This window comes from Drosophila eugracilis, unplaced genomic scaffold (assembly GCF_018153835.1).
Source record: "Drosophila eugracilis isolate 14026-0451.02 unplaced genomic scaffold, ASM1815383v1 contig_1197, whole genome shotgun sequence".
Taxonomy (NCBI): Eukaryota; Metazoa; Arthropoda; class Insecta; order Diptera; family Drosophilidae; genus Drosophila; species Drosophila eugracilis.
Window position 1 is genome coordinate 4,146,097 of NW_024571981.1, and position 26,686 is coordinate 4,172,782.

The window sequence follows — 26,686 nt, forward strand, 5'->3', positions numbered from 1 at the left end:
TTGAAGTGCAATCTCTGCGCTTTCCAAGCAGTTGGGGATGTACCTCACATAAGGGGATTTTGTCTAATAGTGTTACAGATTTCTTATTAACGATATTTGATAGGTAGTCTGAACAGTAAAAACTGATCAAACTATGACTGATATTAACTAGTAATATCATCTCAGTTAGTTAAGTTCCTTTCTGACACCAAACACCAGACTTGAGCAGCGCTATTAATTAGAACTTAGTGTAGTAATTATAATTCACTATAAACAAAATAAACTGAGTATTTTCTGGATGCACTATCGAAATAAAATTTGAGCTGTGTTATTGATATATTCGGTAATAATTAAATATTATTATCAAAAAATAAGCAAAGTATTCTAAGTAATCTCATTCATTCATCAGAATTAAACGACAGATTAAATCTCAACAATCTATTGCATTTTAAATTGATTTTTCAAGTTCAGACCTGCGATAGATCATGAGCATCTCTCAGGGCAGTCGGATGAGCTAAACAGCTAAACAGCGGGTCATCAGCGGAATCGGATTCAGTTCGCCGGCAGCTGTTCAACTAATTAGACCGTCAATTTAAATTAAAACGCTCGCAGATCATTCCCCGGACAGAAAGGAAACGGGGTGTGCAATCGGATCGGGTTTATAATAAACGTTTTTACAATCCATTTTCGCACATAATGGTTTATGAAACATCGTATGATACTGGGCTAAAGCCCTTCTCTCCAGATCTAAATCGAGGAAATTGGGAAAACCCAACGGATTTTTTATTTGCCTGTTTTGGATTAGCCATGAAGCTGGATATATTCGTGGCCTCGTATTGGTTTTTCTTTGATATGGGCAGTAAGTTATTGAAAATATTTCAACTTATATATATATCAACTTATTATATATATTAGAGGGCTGATGAGCTGCACAAGGTCAACCTAATCTTTTTAGGGGCGTTGCAGTTTCGTACCTACCGATCTAACATATGGCATAATCTACTTCATTGGTTTGCTATTATGTTAGTGATTCCACCCTATACAGTTTATTTAGCCAGTTTAGAAGAAAAAAGACGATATAAACTATGGCACGTTATTATTGATTTAAGATTGATTTTGTCTTAATTGGGTCGAAAATTAGTAAATAAAATCTTGGCTTTCACCATGACCGAAAACTTCAAATCAAAAGATGGGTTGGGAAAACAGTAGATAGCTTTACGCTGCTGTAAGTCCTTTAACATTATAATGGCGCCATCTATGGTTAAGTCGCTGATAAAGTTAATACAATTATATTTGGTTATTACAAAATAATGAAACACAAACTCTGTAAAAACACATTTCTTGAAGCGATACTATCACTTACCGTAGGTCCACGCCATCGATATTTGATCAAATTTCACATACATATCTTGGTATATTTATTAAAAGCCATACATGATTAGCTACATAGCCATAGATGGCGCCATTTGAATGTTACAGGGCGCTACTCACGGTAGATGTTTATTTTAAATTTGAACAGCAGAGTAAAGGGAATTAAAAGTCTTCCTTTGAATCAGTAAGGCTTTACACATACTTACTCTTTTGTCTTTGCTAACTTTAGTTTTTGCTATGCTGCCTTACTTTGTGTACATGGTGATCTATTTAGTGCCAATCATGGTCATTCACTCCTTCATGGGGCAGTTTTCCAGCAGTGGCTTCATCTCCGCTTTTCGTCTAGCTCCGTTCTTTAAAGGTAAGTCATTTTAACCAAGAGAGTTTTGTTCTCTTATATGGCAATTTAAATTTTAGGAATGGGATATGTGAGCGTCTTTCTTACCATCTCCATGCTTATTTACTACAGCATTTTTGCTGCTGTTCCGCTTCTCTTCATGGTGAACTCTTTACGACCCACATTGCCTTGGAGTTGTGAAGGAATAGAGTCCTGGTACAATGCTTCTTCAGCGCAATTAACTGTGGGAAATTGTGGAAACGTGAAATAGTTAGTTATTATAATGTGTTATTATTTTAAGACATGCAACGCATCAGCGCATAATATAACTGTTGATGAACCAAAGGATGGCGAAAACGATACACATGCTTACATAACAATACTTCATGTACCTTCCGTTCTTTTCTTTCAGTAAGTCAAAAAAATTATATTTTATTTAAGTAATATAATATAAAACTTATATATTTTATATATTTATTTGTATATTATTTTCACAGAAATCACTTTGAAACTCTTCAGGAGGATCGATTTCCGGACTTAGAAGCCGACTATGAGTTATCCTGGCATTTTGTGGGCCTCTTTGTTCTAGTTTGGGCAATGATTGCATTCATTTTTTATTATTTCACGGAGACTGCAAAGTTTGGAAAATTTTTACGATATATGGTTATTGGAACAGTTGTTCTTCTCTTGGTGTGCTTCGTGCGTATTCTCTTTCTTCCAGGATCCCATCTAGGGCTAAAGAGTTATGTGACTCCGGGCGTACAGGATTTGGCTATGGGAGCAGCCTCTACATTTATCATGGTTCTACATGCATTTGGGGCTGGCTGGGGTACTGTGATAACTCTGTCCAGTTTCAATGGGTTCAAGACCAACATAATGTCGTACAGTTGGATTATATCCTTCGGACAGATCTTTATTTACATCATGTTTGGCCTGGTTACCTTCATGCTCGATCACTACTACGATGGTAAGAAACTATAATATATTCATTTTTGCAATTATTTAAAAAAACTTTTTACTGAGAACTGAAAAAAAATCAAATCGAAATGAAACATCTTAGAACAAAGTATGTGAAAAATAGTATAATTGTATCTATTCGTTACTCCTTTCTCACTTCAAAACAATAATGCTAGCAGAAGTTGACTTTTTGACTAGCGCCATCTGTTTCTGACACTATATAAGGCATGCTTATTAACTGATGGTACCCGAGATCTAAGTGTTCATACGGACAGACGGACATGAGGACAAACATGGCTAGTTCAACCCTGCTATTGATTATGACTTATCATTATTTGACTTTATTCTGGTTTCGCTGACGTTTGAATCTGTTCAATAAACAGCACCTTTTACAACTCGCCTGGCTAGAAAATGTAGTAGCCTTAAAGTTTGAATCTAATAATAATGAGTTAGGTATTTTTCTTGTAATAAGAAATGCCAAAAAATGTTATATACACATTGAACTGTATTAAAAGATTACACATTTGTTTCCAGAATCTATTGAAACTCCCTATGAAAAACATGTTGTGACTCATTGGATGTTGTATTTGTCCAGTGCCTCTGCTTTGGCCACCATGGGTTGGCCGAACCTGTGGACTTTTATTTACTATACAATGCTACTAATGGCAGCTCTTATTGTGATGGTAAGTACATTTTGATATACACATTTTCTGGATACATACTTACATATAGAATATTGCAGACCACTCAAATCTTTACTGTCTTACAAAGTTTATTTGACGAGTTTGATAGACTTAGAGAAAGAAAAATGGAAGTAACATTTGGCCTAATTGGTGGCCTGGCTGTCTGTTCCTTTTTCTTTTGCACAAATGTAAGTACTTAATTTATACTTTTTAAATCATTAAGTCTCATAAAATCTTTATTCATTTCCCAGCATGGTATTATCTTCTTTTCCGCCTTGAGTCTCGATGTTATCTTCACACACAGTGTGCTCCATTTACTTCTCCTATTGGTGGTTTTGTGGATATACGGGCGGGAACGTTTCCAGCGGGATATTGAGTTCATGCTGGGGCTGCCGTTTGCCTCCTGGAAGGTTTTCATACTCCGCTTCATAGCTCCGATTATTTTAGTGATTTGTCTGGTTTGTAACAAACCTTAATTTCTATATAGAGTAAAAACATCATATTGTTTTTCCTTCTTAGATGATTGGATTGCTTGTGTGCACGATGGAGCACACTTGGTCCGCAGTTGCGGTCGCCATTATATCTATTATAATGGTGGCGTTACCCATTCTATTCATACCTGGCTACGGATTTTACTACCTTTACCAGAGCAGCGGCACATTTGGCGAACGCTTCAGGCGGACCTGTCGACCCACCGATTGGTATCCGGTTGAAAAGGAGCACCGCCAGCTGTACGAGGAAGCTGTAGGAAACACCGAGATGACCCACCAGCTTTTCGAGGTTACTGAAGAGGTCAACTAATGGCCCAGAAAATTACCTATGTACGATACTAGAACTGTGGTAGTAACTGAAATATATATTTGAGCAAAAGTATAAATGATGGACTTAACATTATTTAGAAACGAACATGCTGTAGTCGAGAGCGGAGTCTGTTAGATGCTTTACTTCAATTATAGTTTAGAATACCGCACGCTCTCGTTGTCTGGAAGCCAGTGTGAAAGTGTGCATAAAGAATGAATGGAGAACAAAAGCTCAGTTGCAGATGGAGAGAAAGAACCAAGAGAGAGATTTTCTCTCTTTCCGAGATCTACTAGGCTCTATCCCTAGCTCTCACAGTATGTGTGTATCATTGTGACTTTTCCATTTTGCACTAATTTGCAACAGTAACTATGACCAGATCTTGGTTATCTGAGCTGAGTGGGAATTGAATTTAGTTTTCCTTCATCGGTTGTACTATTCAAACCTCTGTCTATTGGCTTGCAAAGCAGGATTACAGTGACCTAATCCATCTTCTATTTATAATCATTGTGGTTTCAACAAGGCTTATAAAACATCGTTGGGATGGGGCCTAAGTCAGCTTCCCCCAATTTAGGACGAGGACAATGGGAAAATCCAACGGACTATATATTTGCCTGTCTAGGACTAATGCTGAATATGAATATATATACCGATATGGGTAGTAAGTTATTTGAATTTTGTAACCAAATTATATTCATAAAAAGGCTTAAGCTTCAGAGCTAACCTTATCTATCTAGGGGCGTTGTTACAATAATGCATATTTAAGACTAATGCTTCTTATACATAAAATATATTATCTTTGCTGAAAAAGTTGTACTTCTGTTGCACGTTAAATCAAAATTTTAAGTGGTACATCTGAAACATTTTATGCTTGAATTAAGTTTTATTTGCTTACTTTAGTTCTTGGAATGCTGCCATACTTCTTGTATATGGTAATCTTTTTGGTTCCGGGGCTGGTCATCCACTCTTTTATGGGCCAGTTTTCGAGCAGTGGCTTCATCTCCGCCTTTCGTCTGGCTCCTTTCTTTAAAGGTAACTAATATTTACCAGAAAATAAGTTTTCTGTTTTATTTCAATAACGATTTTTAGGCATAGGATATGTAAATCTCTTCCTGACTACCTTCTTTATTATTTACTACGGCACGTTCGCTTCTGTTCCAATTTTCTACATATGGCACTCTTTTAAACCCATTCTGCCTTGGAGTTGCGAGGGGTTATCGTCTTGGTTCAATGAGTCTCAAGGACTAACTGTAAGAAACGTTATTAAGAGAGTTTCAATCGAAAATTATTACAATTTTATTGGTGCTTAAAGACATGTCATTTAACAATGGAATCGGGCTACACGTATATAAACTTTTCCTCACACACCAATGATTCGAAAGATGTTCACGTACCTTCCTATCTCTACATGGAGTAAGTATGAATGTGTTATACGAGGTGTGCGAGAGAGAAGTAAAGTCGTGCTCAAGCGGAGAGAAACTACCGTAACCGTCAGTTATTATTTTTCGACAATAGGTGGCGACAGCAAAAAATGTCTCCGTTAATTTCTGTTAGCAATATAATTATTTTAAAATTGGATAAGACATTAACAGTCTAGTACGTTTGAATTATTTTATTTCTTACTTTTGTTTTATATATATTTTCCATTCGACAAATTGAAGGGGAACTACCAATTTTGCCAAACAATGACTAAATTAGTTACAGCCAGAGAGCAGCCAGTGCTCTGGAATCAACTATCAAGTTTTCCGTTGTATGATAAGGTTAATTAATTTATTTCATAAATACTTATATTTAAAATGGACCAATAATCGTTAATTAATATTTTACTAATGTGTTTCTTATTTTGACAGCTACCAATTTTCCACTTTTCATTACCCAACAGAGGACTAGCAGGTTGACTGGAATTTTGTGGGCCTCTACGTTCCCATTTGGGCAACGATTGCAGTTATATTCTATAAGTTTTCAGAGACCCCAAAGTTTGGAAAGTTCATACGATATATGGTTATTGCAACACTGTGTCTTCTGTTGGTGTGCTTTGTGCGCATTTCGTTTCTCCCAGGAGCCATGAAAGGGCTGGCAAGATATATGACTCCCAAAGTCCGTGATGTGGAAAACAAAATGGTCAGAACATTTTGTATGGTCGTATTTGGGTTTGGGGCTGGTTGGGGCAGTGTGATAGCTCTGTCCAGTTTCAATGGGTTCAGGACCAACATAATGTCGTACAGTTGGATTATTTCCATCGGACAGGTCTTAATAATCATCATGTATGACATGCTTTACTGTATGCTCGATCACTACTACAAAGGTACGATTATGAGAATTACCATCGGACAGATGCAATTTGTTTCAGATGTGACTAATTACTTTTACAATTATAGGACTTTCTGAAGATCATAATGTTATGAGCGTGTGGATGTTCTATCTGTGCGGTGCTTCTGCTTTATCCTCCGTGGGTTGGGCGAACCTTTGGACTTTTCTTTTCTATACCATGTTATTACTGACTGGTCTAATTGTTTTGGTAAGTTTGAAATTGTTAAGCATATGACCGGATTTCATATAGTTCAATCGGAATGATTCTTTCCAATATCTCTTGTTTTTTCGTCTTAAATTGATTGTTCTCAATTGCAGACGACACAAATCTTCACTATTCTCCAAAGCTTATTCGACGAGTTTGAAACACTTAGAAAGATAAAAATGGAAGTAACCTTTGGCCTTATTGGAGGCCTGGCAGTCTGTTCCTGTGTCCATAGCGTGGAGGTAAGTATTAGATCATATTATGTAAATAAAATGAGTAGTAGCCCTTGTAAACATAGGAAAAGGACTAAGCTTCCTAGTCCAGTTTTAGCTCTAAGTTGTAACAAATTGTTAGATAAATAGATAAATAATCTAAAATACGACATTAACTATGATATAAACCATTTTGACTTCTATGATTTTCAGGATGGAATAATTTTTTTTATCGCCTTCATTCACAATATTTATTTGACACATAGTGCTCTCCACTTACTCCTCCTTTTGGTTGTTTTGTGGATCTACGGGCGTGAACGTTTCCAGCGGGATATTGAGTTCATGCTGGGACTGCCGTTTGCCTCCTGGAAGGTTTTCATACTCCGCTTCATAGCTCCGTTTATTTTGCTGCGTTGTCTGGTTTGTTACGAACATTGGATTAAGCTTTGTTACTTTGCTAATTTAATTTCCATGTCAGGTATTGGGAATAATCTTATTAAGACAAGAACACTATCTGAGGTTTGTAGTGGTCCACACGATTCACTATATACTGTTGGGGATATGCGCTCTGGCAATACCTGGCTATGGATTTTACTATGTTTACCAGAGCAGCGGATCCTTTGGCGAGCGCTTCAGACGCATCTGTCGACCCACCGATTGGTATCCTGTTGAGGAGGAGCACCGCCAGCGTTACGGGGAAGCTGTAGGCCAAACGGAGGTGACCGACCAACTTTTTGAGCTTATCGATGATGTGAATGAATAAGTGATAAGATTATCAAAATACATGACATTTTAAAACGGATCTGTGCCCAATATTTGTCTATACATATATATCAAATGAACTCTTTCAAATTTGAATGGAGACCAATTAAGTTTGATTTCATACATTCAGTTTTGGTAAAATCTTTCCGGTTTAGTATAATTTGCTTTTCTGGCTTGAAACTAGTAGGTTTTTCAAAGTACTTTTGAAGAATGTAATTATTTGTTATAATAACAAATACTGCCTGGAAGAATTTTACACTACCCATGTGCGGCCGTTCAGGTTACATTTATTATAAATTATTTTTGGTTAATCGGCAAGTATTTATAAACCCTGAAATATACTCTTTTGAAGAAGCATCTCTAGAATATGGGTGGTGAATGTATGTTTTAATTATTGCAGTTTCCTCAACAAGAATATAAATTTTTTGTTTTTGAGTAATTTTGTAGATTTTCCGGATGACTCTGGACGTTTATGAAATTCCGTCTTACCCTTATTTCTGATGAATAACTTAACCTGGAACTTATATAATGTTTTTGCATTTTTAGTTTTGGAGTGGAGTGTAATCTTCTGCTTTAACATACGAAGATACGTTTTGTGTATTAAGTATAGAAGGTTCTTTAATTTGCAAATGAATTCGCATTGAATAAAATAATATTATAGTCCAGTGCCGCGACTATAAGAAATCTTTACTGTTTTACACAATTTTAAAATATTCATTTTGCTAGTGGAAATTAAAAATGAAAAATATTTTACAATCGCACGCTGCCGTCGCCTGCGATCAAGTAAAGTGAGCTTAAAGTATAATTGGAGAACAAAAGCTCGGTGGCAGAAAAAGAGGGAGAACCAAGAGAGAGTCTTTTCTCTTTCAAAGATCTGCTCGCCGCTATCCCCATCTCACACACCCAACACAATATTGCAACTATGCATTTTTTAACTATGACCAGGTCTTGGTTATGTGAGATGACTAGGATGAGCTGAACAGAGGTTTATTAGCGGAATAGAATTTAGTTTTCCGGCATCGGTTGTACTATTCATACCTCAGTGATACAGTGACCCAATTCATCTTATATTTCTTAATATCGTGGTTGCAACAAGGTTAATAAAACATCGTATAGGATGGGGCTTAAGGCAGCTTCCCCCGATTTAGGACGAGGGCAGTGGGAAAAACCAACGGATTATATAGTTGCCAGCCTAGGACTAATTTTGCAGATGCATCTATTTGGTTCCAGTGTAGGCAGTAAGTTATAGGAACTTTTTAAACCAAAATATTTAATAGGCAGTTTAGTTTAAGAGCTAACCTTATCTCTTCAGGGGCGTTGTTCCAATAAAGCATATTTAAAACTAATACTTCTTATAGATAAAATATATTATATTATCTTCAATGAAAAAGATTTTCTTCTGTTGCACGTCAAATAATAATTTTTAAGTAGTATATCTTAGACATTTTATGGTTAAAATAAGTTTTATTCGCTAATTTTAGTTCTTGGAATGCTGCCATACTTCTTGTATATGGTAATCCTTGTGGTTCCGGTCTTGGTCATCCATTCCTTTATGGGCCAGTTTTCGAGCAGTGGCTTCATCTCCGCCTTTCGTCTGGCTCCTTTCTTTAAAGGTAAGTATTTTTGACCACAAAATATGTGTCCTGTTATATTTAAATTTGATTTTAAGGCATAGGATATGTGAGCCTCTTCCTGAACACCTTCTTTCTCATATACTACGGCACGAAGGCTGCTGTTCCCACTTTCTACATATGGTACTCCTTTTACCCCATTTTACCCTGGAGTTGCGAGGGTTTATCGTCTTGGTTCAATGAGTCTCAAGGACTAACTGTAGGAAACGTTATTAAGGAAGTTTGATTCAAAAATTAATACAATTTTCTTGGTGCTTAAAGACTTGTCATTTAACAATGGAATCGGGTTACACGTATATAAACTACTCCACAGACATCAATGATTCGAAATATGTTCACGTACCGTCCTATCTATACATGAAGTAAGTATGAAACTAATTTATGTAAGAATAAGTATATAAGTATGTATATAAGTATATAGTATATATAAATTCTTAATAAGGATCAATAGATGAGTTCGATTTAGCCATGTCCGTCTGTCCGTATGAACCCTGAGATCTCAGTTACTATAAGGGCTACATGAAAAGTTGGGATTAAGCACGTGTGTTCTTGAGATGCGTCTTAAGGTGGCGGCCACGCCCAATCTTTCATTCAAAATGTCGTTATACGCATATTTACATATATTAAAATATGTTTTGGTAGGACCTTGTATAACACTTTCTTGTCCGTACTCATCGGTTTATGTGGGTTTCTTTAATTACGCTTATGTTTATTAAAATTGGATTGTACCCGATTGCCGTTCCGTCGTTTTTCCTCCGCTTGAGCATGACTTCACTTTGTCAGATCTTCTCGAATACTCTCCTTCATTCCTCGTGTCTTGTTTCTTCTTGTTTTTATTTTCTGACAATAGGTGGCGCGAGTAAAATTATCAGAGTCAATGTCTGCTATCAAAAGAATTATTTTAAAATTGACTAAATAAAAATTTTTTTTCTTACCTCTTTTTCATTCATTATTATCATTTATTCATTCTTAGTACTTAGACAAATTAAGGGGAAAGTACAAATTTGGCGAAATAAGGACTAAATAAGTTTCAGCCAGATTCCAATTAACTAAGGCTAATTAATTAATTAAGTTCGTTAATTAATATTTTACCAATTTGTTTTTTATTTTGACAGATACCATTTTTCCACTTATCGTTACCCAACAGAAGGCTATCAGCTAGACTGGAATTTTGTGGGCCTCTACGTTCCCATTTGGGCAACGATTGCAGTTATTTTCTATAAGTTTTCAGAGACCCCAAAGTTTGGAAAGTTTATACGATATATGGTTATTGCAACACTGTGTCTTCTGTTGGTGTGCTTTGTGCGAATTTCGTTTCTCCCAGGAGCCATGAAAGGGATGGAAAGATATTTGACTCCCAAAATCCATGATGTGGAAAAGCGATTGGACCGCACATTTCGTATGGTCATACAAGTATTTGGGGCTGGTTGGGGCAGTGTGATAGCTCTGGCCAGTTTCAATAGGTTCAGGACCAACATAATGTCGTACAGTTGGATTATTTCCATCGGACAGGTGTTAATTTTTATCATGTATGACATGGTATACTTTATGCTCGATCACTACTTCAAAGGTAATTACAATAAAACATTATGAGAAGCAGCACCAGACAGAATTGATTCAGACAAAAACCTGATTTGATTCAGAATTATACTAATTATTTTTTCAATTACAGGACTTTCTGAAGATCATATTGTTATAAACGACTGGATATTCTATTTTTCCGGTGCTTCTGTTTTGTCCTCCGTGGGTTGGCCGAACCTTTGGACTTTTCTTTTCTATGCCATGTTATTAATGGCTGGACTTATTGTATTGGTAAGTTTGAAATCGTGAGTAGTATCACTCCTCTCCCAATATTTCTTGTTTTTACTCTTAACTAGCTGAGTATACATGTATATATTTTTCCTCAATTGCAGACGACACAAATATTTACTATCCTCCAAAGCTTATTCGACGAGTTTGAAACACTTAGGAAGAGAAAAATGGAAGTAACCTTTGGCCTCATTGGAGGCCTGGCAGTCTGTTCCTGTGCCCATAGCGTAGATGTAAGCAATTGATCAAACATCTAAAACACAACATTAACTATGATGTAAACCATTCTTGTATGATATTCAGCATGGAATGATTTTGTTTATGAGCTTTATGGAAAATATTGTTTTGACACACAGTGTGCTCCACTTACTCCTAATTTTTGTGGTTTTATGGATCTACGGGCGAGAAGGTTTCCAGCGGGATATTAAGTTCATGCTGGGGCAGCCGTTTCCCTCCTGGAAGGTTTTCACACTCCGCTTCATAGCTCCGTTTATTTTGCTGCGTTGTCTGGTTTGTTACCAAAATTTGATTAAACTTTGATTTTTTACTAATTTAATTTCCGTACTAGGTAATGGAACTAAACTATGTAACAGGAGGTCGCTGGGCGATGTATGTAGTGGTCGACACGATTCACGATATACTTTTGGTGTTATGCGCTCTGACAATACCTGGCTATGGATTTTACTACCTTTACCAGAGCAGCGGTTCTTTTAGCGATCGCTTCAGACGCACCTGTCGACCCACAGATTGGTATCCGGCTGACGAGAAGCACCGCCAGCGTTACAGGGAAGCTGTAGGCCAAATAGAGGTGACCGACCAGCTTTTTGAGCTTATCGATGACATGAATTAATAAGTAATAAAATGATCAATTTACATGACATTTTTGAAAGGGTATGTGTCCAATATTTGTATAGAGGTATAAAACCTTTCTGAATGGGGCACTTTTGCAATGATGAATTTACTATATGCCGTGGACGATTGTATCTTTGAACCCACGCAGTGTTGTAAGCCGTTACCGTGATAGCCATAGTCGCATCAAGTTGGGAGCCTCAACAACGAGCAGTATTTTCAAATAATGGAACTTCGGTGTACTGGACAAAAGCTGGTTGCTATAAATGTCTTGAAAGGATGGTCCCTGTGGCCCTGTGTGCCAAGAAATCGTAGCTAAAGGATTATTTTCTTTTTATACCCGTTACTCGTAGAGTAAAAGGGTATACTAGATTCGTTGAAAAGTATGTAACAGATAGAAGGAAGCTTTTGCGACCCTATAAAGTATATATATTCTTGATCAGGATCAATAGCGAAGTCGATTGAGCCATGTCCGTCTGTCCGTCCGTCCGTCCGTCCGTCCGTCCGTCCGTCCGTCCGTCCGTCCGTCCGTCCGTATGAACGCTGAGATCTCAGGAACTATAGCAGATACAAAGCTGAGATTAAGCATGAAGATTCTTGAGGTCCCGGGACAGCGCAAGTTTATTACAGCATCCTGCCACGCCCACTCTAACGCCCACAAATCGCAAAAAACTAAAATTGCTGAAATCTCAGGAACTATTGCAGATAGAAAGTTGAAATTCAGAAAGTATAATCTTTAGATGACAGCGCATCTTATAGTGGTACTACTATCCGGCCACACCCACCCATACGCCCACAAGGCTCAAAAGACTGTTTTCGGATTTTCTAGAAAAGCTGATATCTCGGTAACTATAAGAGATAGAAAGTTCGGATCAAGCATGTATGTTTCTATGATGCTTTCAATGCGAATTGTTTTTTTCCGATCACGCCACGCCCACTCTAACGCCCACAAAACCCAAAAAACCAAAAATGCAAAAATCTCAAAAACTATAAAAGCTACACAATTTTGCTTAGGAACACGTATTTAGGAAATGCCTCTGCAACTTGCCACGAAGTTGCATCCGGCCACGCCCACTCTAACGCCCACAAACCGCTGAAAACTGTGGAGTCTATAATATTATTATGAATGCCTTCGTTTGACGTTGTATAACTTATTTCTGTTAATATCTATCGATTTACAAAAGATTTTTCAAATCGGAACATTATTTCGCTATTTATGAAGAAATAAGGTTATAAGGCTCCACATGGGCAGTGACGTCACTATAAGCAAACTCAACATACTTCCTCTGACAATAGGTGGCGCCTTGTGAATTTCCACTAGCAAAATTAATATTTTAAAATTGTGTAAAACAGTAACGGGTATCTTATAGTCGCGGCACTCGACTATAGCGTTTCCTCTTGTTTGATTTGTTTTTGAGTAAGTTTGTAGATATTGTTTTCTGGCTTACTTATCTTGGAATGTCAGCATCCAGAGGGCTGAGACAATTCCGGATGGTCTTTGACATTTGTGGAACTCGGGCTCATATCTGGTGAAAAACTTCACCTGGAACTTGCTACATATTTTTGAATTTTTAGCTATTAGTTTATTGTGTAAAGATTGAAGAATAAGCGGACAGCAGTCTTTTGTTTTAATGTCTGCCCGATTTGCCAAATAAAAAATCACTTCATAACTTTTACAAGCACACGCTCTCGTTGTCTGGAAGCCAGTGTGGAAGTGTGAACAAAGAATGAATGGGGAACAAAAGCTCAGTTACAGATGGAGAGAAAGAACCAAGAGAGAGATATTCTCTTTCCGACTAGGCTCTATCCCTAGCTCTCACAGTATGTGTGTATCATTGTGACTTATCCATTTTGCACTAATTTGCAACAGTAACTATGACCAGATCTTGGTTATCTGAGCTGAGTGGGATGAGCTGAACAGCGGCTTATTAGAGAAATAGAATTTAGTTTTCCTTAATCGGTTGTACTATTCAAAGCTCTGTCTATTGGCTTATAGAACATCGTTGGGATGGGACTTAAGTCAGCTTCTCCCGATTTAGGACGAGGACAGTGGGAAAATCCAACGGACTTTATATTTTCCTGCCTAGGACTAATGCTGAAGATGAATATATATGGCGATATGGGCAGTAAGTCTTAGAAACTTTTTAAACCAAAATATGTAATGGGGCGTTAGGCTTTAGAGCTTAACTTATCTATTTAGGGGCGTTGTTCGAATAATGCATTTTTAAGACTAATAGTTCTTATACATTAAATATGTTATCTTTTTTGCAAAAAGTTCAACTGTTGCATGTTAAAACATGTATATCTTAGACATTTTATGCTTATTTAATTTGCTAACTTTAGTTCTTGGAATGCTGCCATACCTTGTGTATATGGTTATCTATGTGGTTCCGGTGCTAGTCATCCACTCTTATATGGGCCAGTTTTCGAGCAGTGGCTTCATCTCCGCCTTTCGTCTGGCTCCTTTCTTTAAAGGTAACTAATATTTACCAGAAAATAAGTTTTCTGTTTTATTTCAATAACGATTTTTAGGCATAGGATATGTAAATCTCTTCCTGACTACCTTCTTTATTATTTACTACGGCACGTTCGCTTCTGTTCCAATTTTCTACATATGGCACTCTTTTAAACCCATTCTGCCTTGGAGTTGCGAGGGGTTATCGTCTTGGTTCAATGAGTCTCAAGGACTAACTGTAAGAAACATTATCAAGTTTCAATCGAAAATTATTACAATTTTCTTGGTGCTTAAAGACATGTCATTTAACAATGGAATCGGGCTACACGTATATAAACTTTTCCTCACACACCAATGATTCGAAACGTGTCCACGTACCTTCCTCTCTCTACATGGAGTAAGTATGAAAGTGTTATACAAGGTGTACGAGGAAAAAAATAAAGTCGTGCTCAAACGGAGCGAAATGACCGTCACCGTCAGTTACTATTTTCTGACAAAAGATTGCGCATGTAAAATTCTCTGGGTCAATGTCTCTTCTATCAAAATAAATTTTTTAAAGTTACATAAGAAAGGTATCTTATAGTCTAGTAGTTTTGAGTAGTTTACTATTCGACAAATTTAAGGGAAACTACCAATTTTGCCAAACAACGACTAAATTAGTTACAGCCAGAGAGCAGCCAGTGCCCTGGAATCAACTATCAAGATTCCGTTGTATGCTAAGGCTAATTAATTTATTTCATAAATACTTATATTTAAAAGGGACCAATAATCGTTAATTAATATTTTACTAATGTGTTTTATATTTTGGCAGCTACCAATTTTCCACTTTTCATTACCCAACAGAGGACTATCAGGTTGACTGGAATTTTGTGGGCCTCTACGTTCCCATTTGGGCAACGATTGCAGTTATATTCTATAAGTTTTCAGAGACCGCAAAGTTTGGAAAGTTCATACGATATATGGTTGTTGCAACACTGTGTCTTCTGTTGGTGTGCTTTGTGCGTATTTCGTTTCTCCCAGGAGCCATGAAAGGGCTGGAAAGATATATGACTCCCAAAGTCCGTGATGTGGAAAACAAAATCGGCGCCACATGTTGTATGGTCGTACATGTATTTGGGGCTGGTTGGGGCAGTGTGATAGCTCTGTCCAGTTTCAATGGGTTCAGGAACAACATAATGTCGTACAGTTGGATTATTTCCATCGGACAGGTCTTAATTTGCATCTTGTATGACATGCTTCACTGTATGCTCGATCACTACTACGAAGGTACGATTATGAGAATCTCCATCGGACAGATGTAATTTGTTTCAGATGTGACTAATTACTTTTACAATTATAGGACTTTCTGAAGATCATAATGTTATGAGCGACTGGTTGTTCTATTTGTGCTGTGCTTCTGCTTTATCCTCTATGGGTTGGCCCAACCTTTGGACTGTTCTTTTTTATACAATGTTATTAATGGCTGGTCTTATTGTGTTGGTAAGTTTGAAATTGTTAAGCAAATGACCGGATTTCTCTGAGTAGAATCATTTCTCTTCAAATATTTATTGCTTCTCGTCTTAACTTGATTGTTCTCAATTGGAGACAACACAAATCTTTACTATCCTGCAAAGCTTATTCGACGAGTTTGAAACACTTAGAAAAAGAAAATTGGAAGTAACCTTTGGCCTCATTGGAGGCCTGGCAGTCTGTTCCTGTGCCCATAGCGTAGATGTAAGTATTTTATCAAACATCTAAAACACAACATTAACTTTGATATAAACCATTCTTGTTGATTTTCAGCATGGAATGATTTTGTTCATGAGCTTTATGGAAAATATTGTTTTGACACACAGTGTGCTCCACTTACTCCTAATTTTTGTGGTTTTATGGATCTACGGGCGAGAAGGTTTCCAGCGGGATATTAAGTTCATGCTGGGGCAGCCGTTTCCCTCCTGGAAGGTTTTCACACTCCGCTTCATAGCTCCGTTTATTTTGCTGCGTTGTCTGGTTTGTTACCAAAATTTGATTAAACTTTGATTTTTTACTAATTTAATTTCCGTACTAGGTAATGGAACTAAACTATGTAACAGGAGGTCGCTGGGCGATGTATGTAGTGGTCGACACGATTCACGATATACTTTTTGGTGTTATGCGCTCTGACAATACCTGGCTATGGATTTTACTACCTTTACCAGAGCAGCGGTTCTTTTTAGCGATCGCTTCAGACGCACCTGTCGACCCCACAGATTGGTATCCGGCTGACGAGAAGCACCGCCAGCGTTACAGGGAAGCTGTAGGCCAAATAGAGGTGACCGACCAGCTTTTTGAGCTTATCGATGACATGAATTAATAAGTAATAAAATGATCAATTTACATGACATTTTTGAAAGGGTATGTGTCCAATATTTGTATAGAGGTATAAAACCTTTCTGAATGGGGCACTTTTGCAATGATGAATTTACTATATGCCGTGGACGATTGTATCTTTGAACCCACGCAGTGTTGTAAGCCGTTACCGTGATAGCCATAGTCGCATCAAGTTGGGAGCCTCAACAACGAGCAGTATTTTCAAATAATGGAACTTCGGTGTACTGGACAAAAGCTGGTTGCTATAAATGTCTTGAAAGGATGGTCCCTGTGGCCCTGTGTGCCAAGAAATCGTAGCTAAAGGATTATTTTCTTTTTTGATTTGTTTTTGAGTAAGTTTGTAGATATTGTTTTCTGGCTTACTTATCTTGGAATGTCAGCATCCAGAGGGCTGAGACAATTCCGGATGGTCTTTGACATTTGTGGAACTCGGGCTCATATCTGGTGAATAACTTCACCTGGAACTTGCTACATATTTTTGAATTTTTAGCTATTAGTTTATTGTGTAAAGATTGAAGAATAAGCGGACAGCAGTCTTTTGTTTTAATGTCTGCCCGATTTGTCAAATAAAAAATCACTTCATAACTTTTACAAGCACACGCTCTCGTTGTCTGGAAGCCAGTGTGGAAGTGTGAACAAAGAATGAATGGGGAACAAAAGCTCAGTTACAGATGGAGAGAAAGAACCAAGAGAGAGATATTCTCTTTCCGACTAGGCTCTATCCCTAGCTCTCACAGTATGTGTGTATCATTGTGACTTATCCATTTTGCACTAATTTGCAACAGTAACTATGACCAGATCTTGGTTATCTGAGCTGAGTGGGATGAGCTGAACAGCGGCTTATTAGAGAAATAGAATTTAGTTTTCCTTAATCGGTTGTACTATTCAAAGCTCTGTCTATTGGCTTATAGAACATCGTTGGGATGGGACTTAAGTCAGCTTCTCCCGATTTAGGACGAGGACAGTGGGAAAATCCAACGGACTTTATATTTTCCTGCCTAGGACTAATGCTGAAGATGAATATATATGGCGATATGGGCAGTAAGTCTTAGAAACTTTTTAAACCAAAATATGTAATGGGGCGTTAGGCTTTAGAGCTTAACTTATCTATTTAGGGGCGTTGTTCGAATAATGCATTTTTAAGACTAATAGTTCTTATACATTAAATATGTTATCTTTTTTGCAAAAAGTTCAACTGTTGCATGTTAAAACATGTATATCTTAGACATTTTATGCTTATTTAATTTGCTAACTTTAGTTCTTGGAATGCTGCCATACCTTGTGTATATGGTTATCTATGTGGTTCCGGTGCTAGTCATCCACTCTTATATGGGCCAGTTTTCGAGCAGTGGCTTCATCTCCGCCTTTCGTCTGGCTCCTTTCTTTAAAGGTAACTAATATTTACCAGAAAATAAGTTTTCTGTTTTATTTCAATAACGATTTTTAGGCATAGGATATGTAAATCTCTTCCTGACTACCTTCTTTATTATTTACTACGGCACGTTCGCTTCTGTTCCAATTTTCTACATATGGCACTCTTTTTTAAACCCATTCTGCCTTGAGTTGGCGAGGGGTTATCGTCTTGGTTCAATGGAGTCTCAAGGACTAACTGTAAGAAACATTATCAAGTTTCAATCGAAAATTATTACAATTTTCTTGGTGCTTAAAGACATGTCATTTCACAATGGAATCGGGCTACACGTATATAAACTTTTCCTCACACACCAATGATTCGAAACGAGTCCACGTACCTTCCTCTCTCTACATGGAGTAAGTATGAAAGTGTTATACAAGGTGTACGAGGAAAAAATAAAGTCGTGCTCAAACGGAGCGAAATGACCGTCACCGTCAGTTACTATTTTCTGACAAAAGATTGCGCATGTAAAATTCTCTGGGTCAATGTCTCTTCTATCAAAATAAATTTTTTAAAGTTACATAAGAAAGGTATCTTATAGTCTAGTAGTTTTGAGTAGTTTACTATTCGACAAATTTAAGGGAAACTACCAATTTTGCCAAACAACGACTAAATTAGTTACAGCCAGAGAGCAGCCAGTGCCCTGGAATCAACTATCAAGATTCCGTTGTATGCTAAGGCTAATTAATTTATTTCATAAATACTTATATTTAAAAGGGACCAATAATCGTTAATTAATATTTTTACTAATGTGTTTTATATTTTGGCAGCTACCAATTTTCCACTTTTCATTACCCAACAGAGGACTATCAGGTTGACTGGAATTTTGTGGGCCTCTACGTTCCCATTTGGGCAACGATTGCAGTTATATTCTATAAGTTTTCAGAAACCGCAAAGTTTGGAAAGTTCATACGATATATGGTTGTTGCAACACTGTGTCTTCTGTTGGTGTGCTTTGTGCGTATTTCGTTTCTCCCAGGAGCCATGAAAGGGCTGGAAAGATATATGACTCCCAAAGTCCGTGATGTGGAAAACAAAATCGGCGCCACATGTTGTATGGTCGTACATGTATTTGGGGGCTGGTTGGGGCAGTGTGATAGCTCTGTCCAGTTTCAATATGGGTTCAGGAACAACATAATGTCGTACAGTTGGATTATTTCCATCGGACAGGTCTTAATTTGCATCTTGTATGACATGCTTCACTGTATGCTCGATCACTACTACGAAGGTACGATTATGAGAATCTCCATCGGACAGATGTAATTTGTTTCAGATGTGACTAATTACTTTTACAATTATAGGACTTTCTGAAGATCATAATGTTATGAGCGACTGGTTGTTCTATTTGTGCTGTGCTTCTGCTTTATCCTCTATGGGTTGGCCCAACCTTTGGACTGTTCTTTTTTATACAATGTTATTAATGGCTGGTCTTATTGTGTTGGTAAGTTTGAAATTGTTAAGCAAATGACCGGATTTCTCTGAGTAGAATCATTTCTCTTCAAATATTTATTGCTTCTCGTCTTAACTTGATTGTTCTCAATTGGAGACAACACAAATCTTTACTATCCTGCAAAGCTTATTCGACGAGTTTGAAACACTTAGAAAAAGAAAATTGGAAGTAACCTTTGGCCTCATTGGAGGCCTGGCAGTCTGTTCCTGTGCCCATAGCGTAGATGTAAGTATTTTATCAAACATCTAAAACACAACATTAACTGTGATATAAACCATTTCGTCTTGTATGATTTTCATCATGGAATTATGTTCCTTATGGGCTGTGCTCATAATATTACTGTGACACACAGTGTGCTCCACTTTTTACTTATTTTGGTGGTTTTGTGGATCTACGGGCGTGAACGTTTCCAGCGGGATATTGAGTTCATGCTGGGGCAGCCGTTTGCCTCCTGGAAGGTTTTCACACTCCGCTTCATGGCTCCGTTTATTTTGCTGGGTTGTTTGGTTTGTTACCAACATAGGATTCGATTTTGTTACTTTGCCAATTTAATTTCCATACTAGGTATTGGGAATAAAGTTTTTAAGACGAGAACACTATCAGGAGTATGCAGTGGTCCATACGATTCACTATATACTTTTGATGTTATGGGCTCTGGCAATACCTGCTTATGGACTTTACTACCATTACCAGAGAAGCGGCACTTTTGCCGACTTCAGACGCACCTGTCGGCCCACCGATTGGTATCCTGTTGAGCAGGAGCACCGCCAGCGTTACGGGGAAGCTGTAGGCCAAACGGAGGTGACTGATCAGCTTTTTGAGCTTACCGAAGATGTGAATGAATAGGTGATAAGATTATCAAAATACATTAGATTTTTAAACGGATTTGTGTCCAATATATGTAAACTATTTTAAGTTTCAATGAAGACCAATTTTTGGTAAAATCTTTCCGGCTTGGTATAATTTGCACTTCTCGCCTTAAACTAGTATATAAAAATAAATAAAATAAATAAGATTAAGAATTTTATACTTTGGGACGGTGACGCCATTATCCATGTGGGGCCTTTAAGCTTAAATTTATCAATAAACTTTTTTTGGTTCATCAAAAAGTATTCGAACCGAATCATAAACCCACCCTAAAATATGCTAAATATATATTATGGTTTCTGAGATCTCAGCGGGCGGCCCGACGGACATAGCGATTGATCCTGATCATGATACTATATACTATAATAATATACTAGTATATCTACATAGAAAAATTAAAAGATAATTTCCTTTTTATTCTTTGTTTTTCAGTAAGTTTGTAGATTGTTTTTTTAACTCACGGGGCTTACTTTTGCTGGGAACTGGGGGACTGAGTCATTTCCGGAGGATTCCTGACGTTTATGAAATACCGGCCTACTTTCATTCCTTTAACTTACTTGTAGTTATTGCATAAATGTTCTTGGATAAGTCAAGTGTAATCTTCTGCTTTAACATACGATGATAAGTTTTGTGTATTAAGTATACAAAGGGGTATAATTTGCAAATGAATTCGCATTGAATAAAATAATGTTAGTCTTGAATTAATTGAAACGAAAAATACACCTAAGTATTATTCATGCCCGATTTGCCAAATAATAAATCACTTCAATTATAGTTTAGAATATTTATTTCACAAGCACACGCTCTCGTTGTCTGGAAGCAAGTAAGTAGAAAGTAAGTTCACAAAGAACGAATGGAGAGCAAAAGCGCGGTTGCAGAGAGAGAGAGAGAGAGCTTTTTCCTTTTCCAAGATCTCCTTGGCTCTATCCCCATCTCACACACACAACACAATATTGATGTGTGTATCATTGTGACTTTTCATTTGCAACTATGCATTTTTTAACTATGACCAGAACATAGTTATCTCACTTGAGTGGGATGAGCTGAACAGAGGTTTATTAGCGGAATAGAATTTAGTTTTCGTGGATCGCTTGTACTATTTATACCTCTATTGGCTTGCAAAATAGGATCACAGTGACCTAATTTATCTTGGTTATTAATATTGTGGTTGCAACAAGGTTTATAAAAACTCGTATGGGATGGAGCTTAAGTCAGCGTCTTCCGATTTAGGACGAGGGCAGTGGGAAAAACCAACGGACTTCATTTTTGCCTGCATAGGACTAGTCCTGAAGACGAATATGTATGGCGAAATGAGCAGTAAGTTATAGGAACTTTTAAAACCAAATTATATACATAACAAGGTTTAAGCTTCAGTGCTAACCTTATCTTTTTAGGGGCGTTGTTCCAATAATGCATATCTAAGACTAATACTTCTTATACATAATATATTGTCTTTGCTGAACAAGTTTTACTTCTGTTTCACGTTAAATCAGAGTTTTAAATGTATATCTTAGACATTTTATGCTTGAATTAAGTTTTATTTGCTAACTTTAGTTGTTGGAATGCTGCCATACTTTGTGTATATGGTTATCTATGTGGTTCCGGTCTTGGTCATTCACTCTTATATGGGCCAGTTTTCGAGCAGTGGCTTCATCTCCGCCTTACGTCTGGCTCCTTTCTTTAAAGGTAACTAATATTTACCAGAAAATATGTATTCTGTTTTATTTCAATTATGATTTTTAGGCATAGGATATTTGAGCATTTTCCTCACTACCATCTTTCTCATTTACTACGTCACGTTCGCTTCTGTTCCACTTTTCTACATCTGGCACTCCTTTAAACCCATTCTGCCTTGGAGTTGCGAGGGGTTATCGTCGTGGTTCAATGAGTCTCAAGGACTTACTGTAAGAAACGTTATTAAGAGAGTTTCAATCGAAAACTATTACAATTTTCTTGTTGCTTAAAGACATGTCATTTAACAATGGAATCGGGCTACTCGTATATAAACTCTTCAACACACACCAATGATTCAAAATATGTTAACGTACCGTCCAGTCTCTACTTTGAGTAAGTATTACACTATAATAGTAAGGTCCATACCAAAGTAAACAGGACTTTTTGAATCCAGCGAGAATTTCATGATATTTCATTGATTGAAAGTGCAAAAATCACAAAGAGTCAAATTCAATTTCGTTTAAAAATTGGTTAAACTTTTACCAAAACGTTTCATTTGATGCAACGAGTTTATGGTGATGATTTTCTATCCAGTAGCTGAGTGCACGGGTGGTTTCAAAGTTTCCAAAGAGGTCGTGAGGACATAAATGACGATCAACATCAATCCAATGAAACTGTGAGTGAGTTCATCATAAAATAGCCGAAAGCATCGTTGAATAAAATAAATTTATTTTGCCGATAAAGGTCTTGTTGACTTTGGAAGGCACCTTGTATGCAAGAATAAAAATATAAGTAAATATATATATAAGAATATACTATATATATAAAATTCCTTGTAGGGATAAATGAATGAGTCTATTTTTCCATGCCCGTCTGTCCGTCTGAACGCTGAAATCACAGTTCACATAAGAGATACAAAGTTTTGACAAAGCACTCTAGAGACGCTTCTTGAGGCGGCACGCAGTCTTACACTTAGTATACACTGAGTATTACACTTGTATAACACTTTCTTCTCTGTTCTTCTCGATTTAATAACAATTATTCAAATCGGAACATTATTTCATATTTATTTAGTTTATCAAATGGGCAGCGAGGTTAGTTACTATTTTCTGACAATAGGTGGCGGCAGTTAATATTATCGGCGTTAACAAAATTATTATTTTAAAATTGGATAAGACATAAACTAATAAGACTAAAACTAAGCTATCTAAAAGTTCTGAGTTGTTTTTACTTACTTCTCGTTTTATATATATTGAGTATACGACAAATTGAAGGGAAACTACAACCAGAGTCCAAAGTGACAGCAGCGAAGGTTATTACTAATCCACCATACTATTACACCATTATATGCTAAGGTTAATTTATTATTTATCAAATAATATTTTCTGATTTGTTTTTTATTTTGACAGTTACCAATTTACCACGTTCAACTCAAAAGACGACGATCCGGTAGACTGGAATTATGTGGGCCTCTGCGTTCTCATTTGGGCAACGATTGCAGTTATATTCTATAAGTTTTCAGAGACCGCAAAGTTTGGAAAGATCATACGATATATGGTTGTTGCAACACTGTGTCTTCTGTTGGTGTGCTTTGTACGCATTTCGTTTATCCCAGGAGCCATGAAAGGGATGGAAAGATATTTGGCTCCCAAAGTCCTTTATGTGGAATACGAAATCGGCCGAACATTTGGTATGGTCGTATTTGGATTAGGGGCTGGTTGGGGCAGTGTGATAGCTCTGTCCAGTTTCAATGGGTTCAGGACCAACATAATGTCGTACAGTTGGATTATTTCCATCGGACAGGTCTTAATTTTCATCATGTTTGACATGCTTCACTGTATGATCGTTCACTACTACGAAGGTAACTACAACCAGACATAAGAAGCAGCATCGGACAGAAACCATTTATTAAGAAAAAATGTGAACATTACAGAACTTTCTGAAGATCATATTGTTAAGGTCTACTGGACTTACTATCTGAGCGGTGCTTCTGCTTTGTCCTCCGTGGGTTGGCCGAACCTTTGGACTATTCTTTTCTATACAATGTTATTAATGGCTGGTCTTATTGTGTTGGTAAGTTTGAAATGGTAAAACATATGACCGGATTTTCCTGAGTAGAATGTTTTTAGTCTTAACTTGCTTGTTCTCAATTGCAGACAACACAAATATTTACTATCCTGCAAAGCTTATTTGACGAGTTTGAAACACTTAGAAAAAGAAAAATGGAAGTAACCTTTGGCCTCATTGGAGGCCTGGCAGTTTGTTCCTGTGCTCATACCGTAGGTGTAAGTATTTTATCAAACATCTAAAACACAACATTAACTGTGATATAAACCATTTTGTCTTGTATGATTTTCAGCATGTAATTATGTTCGTTATGGGCTTTGCTCACAATATTGCTGTGACACACAGTGTGCTCCACTTTTTACTTATTTTGGTGGTTTTTTGGATCTACGGGCGGGAACGTTTCCAGCGGGATATTGAGTTCATGCTGGGGCAGCCGTTTGCCTCCTGGAAGGTTTTCACACTCCGCTTCATGGCTCCGTTTATTTTGCTGGGTTGTTTGGTTTGTTACCAACATAGGATTCGATTTTGTTACTTTGCTAATTTAATTTCCATACTAGGTATCGGGAATAAAATATTTAAGACGGGAACACTATCAGGAGTATGCAGTGGTCCATTCGCTTCACTATATACTTTTGGTGCCATGCGCTCTGGCAATACCTGCCTATGGATTTTACTACGTTTACCAGAACAGCGGCTCCTTTTGCGAGCGGTTCAGACGCACCTGTCGACCCACAGATTGGTATCCGGTTGAGAAGGAGCACCGCCAGCGTTACGGGGAAGCTGTAGGCCAAACGGAGGTGACTGACCAGCTTTTTGAGCTTATCGATGACGTGAATGAATAAGTGATAAGTGATATATGTTCACGAAGTTATTACACAAATATTGGGAAATACGTGTATACGTGTTTTATAAGGAAAAGGGAAGGATTATGTGATAATAAAGTCCTCCAATTATGTTTTAGAATATTTACTTTACAGCCGCACGTTCTCGTTGTCTGGATGAAAGTAAAGTGTGGACAAAGTATAAAGGGAGAACAAAAGCTCGGTGGCAGAGAGAGAGAGAAAGAGAGAGAACCAAGAGAGAGAGCCTTTTCTATGTCCAAGATCACACCACCACCACCATATGTATGTGGGTATCAATGTGACTTTTGCAGCTTCAACGCGCCACCTGAGCATCCACACTGATGGAAATGAATGAAGAAAATAAAATCATTTTTTTTAAAGGCTGTGTTCTTTTCTTTTCGTATTTATCTTTCCTTTGTTTGGGGTATTTATACCCGTTACTCGTAGAGTAAAAGAGTATATTAGATTCGTTGAAAAGTATGTAACAGATAGAAGGAAGCGTTTCCGACTCTATAAAGTATATTTTCTTTTCTGATCCAGCAACTGTTGGTAATGGATTTGTTTGTTTGAGGGGAAGATACTTGATACAGATTAGTTTATTTTGCTTCCTGGAAAATGGAAATGATATCTCTTCCGGCACTTAGGATATTTCGCTATGCTAATACATCCTTGGTCTTCTTAATATCATTAACATCATTAAAGAGCCATAATGCTCTCTTACACCTTCGGCTACGGTAAATGAAGCCGCAAGAGAATTTTGTTTCATGGCACTCCAAATAGATAGGCAGATAGACATAGATATGTAGGTATAGGTAGATATAGATACATAGGTATCCGCTCGTACTTCTTTTGTCAGTTTCATTTCCAGTCCAATTAGAATCATAGGGAATATAGGGTAATAGGAATATTATTCTTACTTTTAATGTACGTAAATCTGGTCGTGAAAGCAGAATTACATACATTAAAGAGTCCATTAAGTTCCACATGATCCTTCAGATTCCGAATTACAATCTTCCATATGGATTGTTTTAAATATTTTTAATATATCCAGATTGATTATCAAGTCTACATACTTTATTACTATCGCATTGGCTTAAGCCTTTTGGGACCTTCTTATATGTACATTTCACCTTTTGAAGTTCCGCTCAAAAATACTGTTTTTTCATCCATAAAAAATCTGCAACTATTACTTCCTGCAACTGGTGTAAAAGTCTCATCATACTCCATTATATATTTTTGGATGAAGCCTCTTTAGCCTGTATTTGAGCCTTTTCATCTTTACTAAAGAAACAATTTCAACATACTATATCTGTTTCATTAGGCCTTTGCACAAAGCGCCATGTATGAATTGAAATATGAAAACTAAGTTTATCTTTTATGGCATGCTCCCTCAGGGTTACATATGTCATCACGAAATTTAATTTCCTCATAACTTTCCTCATTTGGCATATCATTTAAAGAATTTTGAGAGAGAGGTAACCCAGAGTGTGAGCTTTTTCTCTTTTCAAGATATACTTAGCTCTATCCATACCTCGTGCACATCACATATAGTATGTGTTTATTATAGTGATTTTTGTAACTATGACCAGAACATACATACATACATAGTTATCTCACTTGAGTGTGATGAACAGCAGTTTCTTAGCGGAATTGAATTTAGTTTTC

At 37.1% G+C, this 26,686-nt stretch overlaps 4 protein-coding genes and 2 pseudogenes across 5 annotated transcripts; all 6 read left to right on the forward strand.

Moving 5' to 3' along the window:
- The first annotated feature begins 554 nt into the window (after positions 1–554).
- On the forward strand, positions 555–4,200 carry LOC121529985 (sodium-dependent proline transporter-like). Of its 2 annotated transcripts, XM_041818215.1 has the most exons (9): positions 555–838; positions 1,580–1,711; positions 1,768–1,931; positions 1,989–2,098; positions 2,185–2,654; positions 3,179–3,327; positions 3,387–3,515; positions 3,579–3,785; positions 3,847–4,200. In XM_041818215.1, exons 1-9 carry the CDS (start codon positions 676–678, stop codon positions 4,126–4,128), a joined length of 1,806 nt encoding a protein of 601 aa, XP_041674149.1. In that variant the 5' UTR covers positions 555–675; the 3' UTR covers positions 4,129–4,200. The 2 variants fall into 2 exon arrangements, 1 of the variants encoding a protein (XP_041674149.1); XR_005993721.1 differs by lacking the exon at positions 3,847–4,200 and having other exon boundaries at positions 3,377–3,515; positions 3,579–3,684.
- A 468-nt stretch (positions 4,201–4,668) lies between these two features.
- LOC108105642 (sodium- and chloride-dependent glycine transporter 1-like) lies at positions 4,669–7,652 on the forward strand. The gene is given in 9 exon segments (XM_017212330.1): positions 4,669–4,786; positions 5,026–5,157; positions 5,215–5,375; positions 5,438–5,490; positions 5,976–6,430; positions 6,504–6,643; positions 6,754–6,882; positions 7,066–7,272; positions 7,331–7,652. Coding segments are annotated over 9 exon segments (1,680 nt in total). The 3' UTR covers positions 7,616–7,652.
- A 1,010-nt stretch (positions 7,653–8,662) lies between these two features.
- LOC108105651 (sodium- and chloride-dependent glycine transporter 1-like) lies at positions 8,663–11,932 on the forward strand. Its single transcript, XM_017212339.1, has 9 exons — positions 8,663–8,852; positions 9,096–9,227; positions 9,284–9,444; positions 9,507–9,607; positions 10,361–10,815; positions 10,918–11,057; positions 11,159–11,287; positions 11,358–11,564; positions 11,623–11,932. The coding sequence occupies exons 1-9, from the start codon at positions 8,732–8,734 to the stop codon at positions 11,902–11,904; spliced, it is 1,728 nt and encodes a 575-aa protein (XP_017067828.1). The 5' UTR covers positions 8,663–8,731; the 3' UTR covers positions 11,905–11,932.
- Positions 11,933–13,911: 1,979 nt separating this feature from the next.
- On the forward strand, positions 13,912–16,718 carry LOC108118318 (annotated as a pseudogene).
- A 912-nt stretch (positions 16,719–17,630) lies between these two features.
- Positions 17,631–20,417, forward strand: LOC108118317 (annotated as a pseudogene).
- Positions 20,418–21,543: 1,126 nt separating this feature from the next.
- LOC108118324 (sodium- and chloride-dependent neutral and basic amino acid transporter B(0+)-like) lies at positions 21,544–25,148 on the forward strand. Its single transcript, XM_017230942.2, has 9 exons — positions 21,544–21,755; positions 21,993–22,124; positions 22,182–22,342; positions 22,405–22,505; positions 23,522–23,973; positions 24,046–24,185; positions 24,269–24,397; positions 24,472–24,678; positions 24,737–25,148. Exons 1-9 carry the CDS (start codon positions 21,638–21,640, stop codon positions 25,019–25,021), a joined length of 1,725 nt encoding a protein of 574 aa, XP_017086431.2. The 5' UTR covers positions 21,544–21,637; the 3' UTR covers positions 25,022–25,148.
- The last annotated feature ends 1,538 nt before the right edge of the window (positions 25,149–26,686 follow it).